General features: G+C 55.2%; 1 protein-coding gene across 1 annotated transcript in view; it reads left to right on the top strand.

Moving 5' to 3' along the window:
• The first annotated feature begins 250 nt into the window (after positions 1 to 250).
• PPL (periplakin) overlaps positions 251 to 8,496 on the top strand; it is a 28,379-nt gene continuing 20,133 nt past the window's right edge. The window contains exon 1 of the mRNA XM_083872346.1: positions 251 to 354. Within this exon, the coding sequence (XP_083728472.1) occupies positions 293 to 354 (62 nt within the window). The 5' untranslated portion in view covers positions 251 to 292. The remainder of the gene's footprint in view (positions 355 to 8,496) is intronic.

The following is an 8,496-nucleotide window of genomic DNA, read 5'->3' as shown; positions in this document are numbered from 1 at the left end:
GCAGGAGGGGGCAGGAGGGGCAGGAGGGGCAGAAGGGGCAGAAGGGGCTGGAGAGGAGGCAGGAGGAGGGAGAAGGAGGCAGGAGGAGGCAGCGGGAGGCAGGAAAAGGCAGGAGGGGCAGGAGGAGGCAGGAGGAGGCAGGAAAAGGAGGCAGGAAAAGGCAGGAGGGGCAGGACAAGGCAGGACAGGGCGGTGCAGCCCCGGCCCGCCCCCCAGGCCGCTGGCGGAGCAGAGGCTGCGGGCGGGCAGGGGACGGGCAGGAGGAGCGCGGCGGGCGCCGTGCGGGGACGCGATGCACTCGCTCTTCAGGAAACGCAACAAAGGGAAATACAGCCCCTCCGTGCAGAAGAAAAGGTGAGTGACCCGGCCCCGGGTAGTGCCGCTCCTCCTGGGGGCGAGCAGAGCCGCGTTCCCGGGGATCCCGTCCTGGAGCATCCCCCCCTGGGGTGTGGGAACCTCCTTGGGGTGTGGGAACCCCCCTGAGGTGTGGAAACCCTCCCAAGGTGTGGGAACCCCCCAGGAGGAGTGGGAACCCCCCCCAGGAGTGGGAATCCCCCAAGTTGGGGGTACCCCTGGAGCACCCCAAAGCCCTCCCCGAGCTGATGGGGATGGGGATGGGGCACATCCCTGGCCGTGAGCGCAGAGCTCGTTTTTCCCCCCTCCCATGGCAGGAGCAGCAGGTTCTTTCACTTCCCAGGTGTGTGCGGGGTTGGATCTTAAGGGAAAAGGGTCTGAGTGTTCGCCGCCTTCGCCTCCTGTTCCCTCGGGACCAGGGATTGGGTCCATCGTCGTTTTCTCGGCTTCTCCTGGCGGGGTGGGGACGCGGTTCGGTTAAAGTGGTTGGGAAAAGGAAAGGAAAGGAAAGGAAAAGGAAAAGGAAAAGGAAAAGGAAAAGGAAAAGGGAAAGAAAAAAAAAAAAAGAAAAAAAAAAAGAAGAAAAGAAAAGAAAAAGAAAAAAGGCAGCAGCCTGTCGGATGTGCCCTGTGAAAGGTCACTGATAAACAGGAAAAAAGTATAAAAATCCCTCCTGAGGAAGGCTCAGCCCCTCTGGAATGGACAGTGGACAGTCCCCAGCCCCTGCCTGCACCGGGATGTTTTGTCCAGAGAGGTGGATATTGGGATTAATTCAGCAGCGTGTCTGTGTTTCCCAGAGGAGCTGCAGGGGCTGTGGAGCTCTGCAGGACTCTGAGAGATTCAGGGATTCATCCCCTTCCATGTCCTGGCTGCTGGACCCGGAGCATCCTCCCTTCTCCCAAAAACCCTCCTTTGGGAAGGAAACCGGGGACCTGCTGCAGGGACTGAGGTGCCTTTGAGCGCCCAGACAGGGACCAGTCAGCCCAGAAAGTGCTGACATTTCCAGGCAGGGACCCCCTGGCTGCTCCCTGTGCAGGGAGCGGGGGGAAAGGGCACAGGGGATTTCTGAGCTCCCTCTCTTGGGGCTCAGGGGTCTCTTGGGGCACAGGGGATTTCTGAGCTCCCTCTCTTGGGGCTCAGGGGTCTCTTGGGGCTCAGGGGATTTACTGAGCTCCCTCTCTTGGGGCTCAGGGGATTCCCTGGGCTCCCTCTCTTGGGGTTCAGAGGGTTTATTGAGCTCCCTCTCTTGGGGTTCAGGGATTTCTGGGCTCCCTCTCTTGGGGCTCAGGCTGCAGCCCCAACCCTGGGAAAGCCAAAACACCTCCAGAGGCTGCAGGCCGGGCTCAAACCTCTGTTTTTCTGGCTGAGGAAGCAGCGCGGGGCTGTGCCCGGGGCCACCCTCCATCCATCCATCCCTCCATCCCTCCCTGTGCGCACCTCGGGGAGAGCTGTGCTTATTAGCCCCAATTTGTTAATTCCTGCCTTGGAGTTTACAAACACCTGCGAGTCCAGGGAACACTCCCACCGTGTGTGGAAACAGCCCCACCATCATCAAGATGGGGAAGCCGGTGCCCGACCGGTCCAACAACTCGCTGCGGGAGGATTGCGAGAAGGAGAAGAAGGAGAAGGAGAAGGAGAAGAATAAGCGAGGAGCTCCTGCCCCATCCCCTGCTCCAGGCACTGCCCGGGCTCCCGCCCAGCTCTGCTGCCAAGAAAACACAGCAACGCTCCTAAAATCAGCCTCCCGCCCCCGCCGGCAGCGGGGAACTGAGATTTCAACACTGTGAGTGAGAGCCCAGCCCCGTCCTGCCAGGCTGAGCAGGGGCTGCACCTTGGGCAGGGCTCTGCAAAGCACCGAGGGACAGGGCAAGGACCCAGCGCTGGTTTGGCAAGAGAAAAGGGGAGCTGGAGCGTGTCCTGCCAGCCCCAGGAGCAGGACAGAGCCTGGGAAGGAGCCACAGGAGCTTTGGTGGTTTCCTCAAAAGCCTGCCCAGCGTGGGAATATCTCAGTGAGCAGCAGGTCCTGCAGCCTCCCCATGAATAACTCTGTGTCCCCTGGATGTGACAGGCACCCTCAGAGTGGCCCTGGAGCTCCCACCCAGCAGCACCAAAGTCCAGGGCGCTCCTTAGGAGTCCCTGCTGCAGCTCTGTGATCTGCAGGCTCAGTTCAGAGAATCACAGAATCACAGAATGTGCAGGTTGGAAGAGACCTTCAAGATCATCGAGTCCAAGATCATCCAGCCCTAACACCTCTAACTAGATCATGGTATCAAGTGCCACATCCAGTTTCCTTTTAAACACATCCAGGGATGGTGACTCCACCACCTCCCTGGGCAGACTATTCCAGTATTTAATCACTCTTTCTGTGAAAAACTTCTTCCTAATATCCAACCTGTATTTCCCTTGGTGCAGCTCAAGGCTGTGTCCTCTCCTTCTGTCAGTGCTGCCTGGAGACAGAGACCAACCCCAGGTGTCCACAACCCCCTTCAGGGAGTTGTAGAGAGTGATCAGGTCACCTCTGAGTCTCCTTTTCTCCAGGATAAACACCCCCAGCTCCCTCAGTCGTTCTTCATATGGTTTGTTTTCCAATCCCTTCACCAGCTTTGTTGCCTTTCTCTGGACACGTTCAAGTGTCTCAATGTCCTTCCTGAACTGAGGGGCCAGAGCTGGACACAGCACTCAAGGTGTTCCATCCCCACCCAGCCCTGAGCATCTCCCTGGGGGAGATTTGGGATCCTGGAGGATGATGGTGACATTTTATTTTGTCTCGTGGACTCGATTGCTTCACTCTGCTCCCATCCCCGAGTGTGCTCAGGGCTGTGTTGTTACAGGGATGTGTGTCCCTGGAAGGGAAAGGCACAGAGCCACAGTGTGGGGGAAATCATCAGCCTCCCTCCACAGCATGTTCCTCAAACACTTGCTGTGCTCAGAGAACAGGGGGTTGGCTTCTTCTTTGGATAGTCCAGGATTGGGAGGTGGAAAACAGTGAGGGAGGTCAGGCCCTGGCAGCTGTGGAAGTGTCCAAGGCCAGGCTGGACAGAGCTTGGAGCAACCTGGGATAGTGAAAGGTGTCCCTTCCCATCTAATCCAAATAATTTGATAATTTTATCATAAAAACCAGCTCAGCCTTCACAGTTTTCTGCTGAAACTCTCCTGCCAGCAGGAAAGTTATTCATCCTCAGGGTCCTTGGGGTGAGAGGATCCACCCAGGAGCTCTCCCAGCGCTGGAGACCCCCACCAGTGTCAGTGTCAGAGGGGTGCAGGGGCTGGGACAGCTCTGCCCATCTCCAGGGGCTGTTTGGAAGGGCTGGAGTCAGCAGGAGGCCCAGGTGAGTCAGGAACTGCTCAGTGCTGAGGGCGGAGCCATCCTCCCATCCCTGCCCTGTTCCTGCTCTCATTTCCCTGCAGATTACAGTGAAATATCCCCATTCCTGCCTGAGAGGGCAGATAAATACACCTGCCAGGGGCTGGGCTGAGCACAGCAGCTCTGCTGTCCAGCTACACCCTGACGTGGGCAGCTCGGCAGAGTTTTCAGGCAGATCCTAATCTCTCCCAAACCTGAATTACTGTAGCCAGAGCCCAGCCCTTGTGCCCTCTGCCCTGCCACAGTTTCACTCCAGTGTCATTAAAAGCAGAATGAGAGAATTTGATGCAGTGGGAGCTGTGGCTTGGGGAGTTTTAAGGACATTTGGAGGGTTTGTTTAATTTAATCCCCATTAAAGTCTGGTCTCCAGCAGCAGGGCTGGCATGGGAGAGCTTTTGAATGAAATTTGTATAAATTGACATAATAAATGGACATATAAATGGACATTGAATGGGGATGGAACAGGAGAAGAGTCTGGGGTGAGGTTTCCTGACAGGACAGAGCCCTTTGCATTAACCCTCCCAACAAGGATCAGGCTCATGGGACAAATTCCCATCAGGAACCTTCCCAGGGAACTCAGTCAGGCAGAGCAGTCAAAATTTGGGAGTGTCTGAACATCCTTCCTTGGAAGGATTTAGGAAACAGCCTCATTGTTTGGAAAAAAAAGGAAATTGGAGAAATCAAAGGGATTTTCTAGCACCTGCCAGACAGCACAAAACCTCTGCACATCCTGGAGAAACTGATCTCAGGGAGGTTTGCTCCAAAAACTGCTTTTATCAGTGATATGTAACCTAATGGGAAAAGAGAAAAAGGAATAGAGAGGGGGAAAATCCAGTTTTTAGCAGCAAAGTTTTCATGTTACAATAATTATCATCATATTTGTCTGTTGAGAACCTCTCTTAGGAAAAAAATACCCCAAACAAATCACAACTAAAATACTCAGAGAAAACAGAAGAGAGAAAAACCTGAACCCTAAAAATCCCCTCTAAGCCTTCAGAAATACCCAAACCCCTCTGAAACCAGAGTTCTTGAGGTCAGAACTGTGGTGCACGGATGAAGTGATGTCTGCCATGGTGCAGCTGCTTCCTCCTGCTCCCCCAGAAGGGAGAAACCCCAAAACCCACTCCCAATTCCCATAGGAATGATCTGGGCTCCTTCACCCCAACCAGGCATTGACAAAACCCAACTCCTCTACTGAGCACATCTTTCCATGAGAGAGATCATTTTTTCCTTCCTGACCAGAGAATGTGAAAAGTTCTCCAGAAATGGCAAAGCCAGTTTTTCCAGGCTTTTGTTTATTTTTTATTTTTTTTTTTAATCTCTCAAACAAAGCCTTATCTATTCCAGCAGAGCAGCCCTGCAGTTCCCCCCTCTGTGCAGCCTCACAGGGGCCGTGCCCTGGGCACCTTCTCTCGTGGCTCTGCTCAGTCTCAGTGTGTGCTGCCCATCCCAGCTGAGCTCTGGCCAAATCCTGCCCTTCTCCCTCCCCAGCTCTTCCCCCCAGCCTGTTTTTTTGGCTTCTCTTTGTCTTCCCCTGCCAGCAGCTCTGCTCCAAAGCCTGGATGTATCCATGGCTCTTCCCAAAAGAGCCACATCCTGTCAATCCCATCCACACACTTTTCCCGGGACAGCCAAGGCTTCCTGGCTGCTTTGCCCATCGATTTGTGCTTCTCTTGGACAGAATAATGGAGTGAGTTGTATTGTAAGGGATCTTCAAGTTCATCTCATCCCACCCCAGTCATGGGCAGGGATACTTTTAACTGTCCCAGGCTGCTCCAAGCCTTGTCCAACCTGACCTTGGACACTTCCAGGGATCCAGGGGCAGCCACAGCTTCTCTGGGCACCCTCATAGCCAGGAATTCCTTTCCAATATCCCATCTAACCCCATCCTCTGGCAGTGGGAAGCCATTCCTCCTTTTCCTGGCACTCCAGCAGCAGATGAAGGGCACAGGGAAGGGAAACTCCTCCATCCCCTGGCATGGAGATCTCAGCCAGGCTTCACCTTTCCCAGCTGGGTGCAGGGACTGTGCCCCTGCTCTGGTCCATCCACACAGACCCAGCTGTGGAGGGGACATTTCACATCAGTGATGTCCAGGCTGATTGAGGAAGTGGCACCAAAGCAACAAATACAGAGAAATAAATACACAAATAGGAGAGATCTCAGGTGAGAGGTTCCCATTGTCTCCTATTTCTCTGTTTGTCCCTGCATTTCCAGCAGCAGTGGGATGGGCAGAGCACACAGAGAGCTCAGGGCAGGATGGGGTGGACAGGAACAGCTCCCCAAAGCTGCAGCTTTGAGGTGCAGCTCCCACGGGAGTTTTTATGAGAATTCCCTGTCCCACAGCCTCAGCTGGTGACTCTCACATAAACCACAGAGGTGGAGAGAGCAAACAGCTTCTCTGGTGTGTCAGGAGAGGCCGAGCCGTGCCCACATCACACCCCAGCATGTCCTTGCTTGCTCTGAGCAGGGCTGCATTTCCCTGCCCTGGTCACCCAGAGCAGCAGTTTCTGGATCACCAGGCAAACCATCCCCTCCAACACAAGAATTTCCATTCCCTGCCCTCCCTGTCCCCCAGCCCAGCCCTGCAGTGATGGAGAAGGGATGTCACTGTCCCCAGGTGCCACAGGAGGGTGGCTGTGCCCTGGCCCTGAGAGAAGGGGACGAGGGGCTCTTCCTTGCCCAGACACAACATCCCCATCCCAGCCTGGCTCAGCACAGGGCAGGGTCAGGGCCAGGGTGCTGCCCTTGCTGCTTCCAGCACCTGAAATCAGTTTTGCTGATGCAAAATGAGCACAAAGGCCGGGCCAAGGCTCCAGGCTCAGCTCTCCAGCTCAGCAGCCTGAAGCACAGCCATGGATCTGAAAACCCCCTGGCTTGGTTTTATTTCCTCCCTACAATTCAGAGGATTCAGTCAAAACTAGAACTAGAAAAAACTCAGATTTCTCCTGGGTTTTAGGATGGTTTTCCCATCCGTGCTGCAGATCCACTGAAATCCTGAAGATCCATCCTTGGACTTGCTGGAGTCACTGGGATCAAGGCAGGGCACAAGGAGAGGAGCCAGCAGGAGCTTCCAGCTCATCCCCAGCCCTCACAGCAAAGCATCCCAAACTCCTGCCTGGACAATGAACCTCTCTGAGCCCAGGTGGCTGCAGCCCGTGGGTGGGAGGTGAGGGAGGTCCCTGGTGGCCACAAGCTCTGCCAGGATGCAGGAGACACCAGCTCTGAGCAACCCTCCCCTGAATTCACCCAAACACCTGCAGCACATTTCAGTCTCCCACCCCAAACCGCGGATTCCACCCGAGTTTTGCCCTGGTCTCTGTGGGATGATGAAGGCTGGAAGAAACCCCAAAGTGGATTTTGAGGAGCTGCTTCTACCACTGGAGCAGGACCCAGCCAGCCACATCCCATCTCCTGGTGCAGCCTCCAGCTGTGATTGCTGAGCACAGAATGAGGATCACCCTTGGAATTATTGCAACCACAACTCCCAGTGACCCCTTCCTTGTCTCCTGTGCCCAGGAATGCCCACTGGACTTTGCTGCTGGTGCAGGAGGTGCCAGGCAGGCAGCAGGCACAGTGACAGGCACAAACCTCTGAGTACCATCCTGATGATGCAACTTCTATAAAAAGAAAAAAAAAAAAATTTATTAGTGTAAACCATGCCCATAGCAGAACTTCCCAGGGAAGTGTGAACTTTCCTGGAGCTGTTGGATGCCACAAGGCTCCTGCAGCCTGGGGCAGGTTTGAGGTGAGGAGGGACAAGCCCAGAGCTGGGGTTTGCTTTGTTCTGCTGCAGTGAAGTGACAGCACATGGGGCAGGCAGGAACAGGTCCTGAAACTCAGCACCAGAGTCCTGGGGGAGCTGCAGCACCAATCCTGGGGTCAGTTCTGTGTCCTCACAACACTGAGGGGCTGGAGCGTGTCCAGGGAAGGGAACAGAGCTGGGGAAGGGGCTGGAGCACCAGGAGCAGCTGAGGGAGCTGGAAAGGGGCTCAGCCTGGAGAAAAGGAGGCTCAGGGGGGATCTTGTGGCTCTGCACAACTCCCTGACAGGAGGGGACAGCCAGGGGGGGTCGGGCTCTGCTCCCAGGGAACAGGGACAGGACAAGGGGAAACAGCCTCAAGTTGTGCCAGGAGAGGTTTAGGTTGTATATTGGGAATATTCTTTATGGAAAGGATGGTCAGGCACTGGCACAGCTGCCCAGGGCACTGTGGGGTCACTATTCCTGCAGGGATTTAAAAGCCATGTGGATGTGGCACTTGGGGACAGGGGTTAGTGGTGGCCTTGGCAGTGCTGGGAGAACAGTTGGACTCGATGTACTTATAGAATTTTCTAACCTTTACAATTCCATTATTCTACCTGTGGATGCAGGAACTCTCTGTGCCCTGAGCCAGCACTGCTGGTTCCCCCCCCGCAGCTGCTCCAGCAGCAGCTGACACTTCCAAGTGCCATATAAAGATTAATTCTGCCACCACATGACGAGGTCATTAAGGCTTATATCAAGGTGGTTGGGGCTGGACTGAGCCAGGCTTTGGTTTAAATCCAGATGGCAAAGCAGCACAGCTGGGACACCCCGGCCTTGCCAGCAGCCTCAGCTCCCTCCAGCTGCAGGGATTTGGGGAGCACAGGCTGCTCCTGCCTCTGGCCAGGGCTGGGAGAGCTGTGGGCAGTGCCTGGCACACGGCCCTGGCATTCTGCAGCCAAAGTGACAGAACGAGATGAAATGTTTAAAATAACCCCAGCGATGCAGGAGCTGCGTCACGGCTCGTCCTGCCCCTGC

This window comes from Zosterops lateralis, assembly GCF_965231275.1.
Source record: "Zosterops lateralis genome assembly, chromosome: 15".
NCBI lineage: Eukaryota > Metazoa > Chordata > Aves > Passeriformes > Zosteropidae > Zosterops > Zosterops lateralis.
The sequence above is the reverse complement of the archived record's forward strand: the minus strand, read 5'-3'. Positions and strand labels throughout refer to the sequence as shown.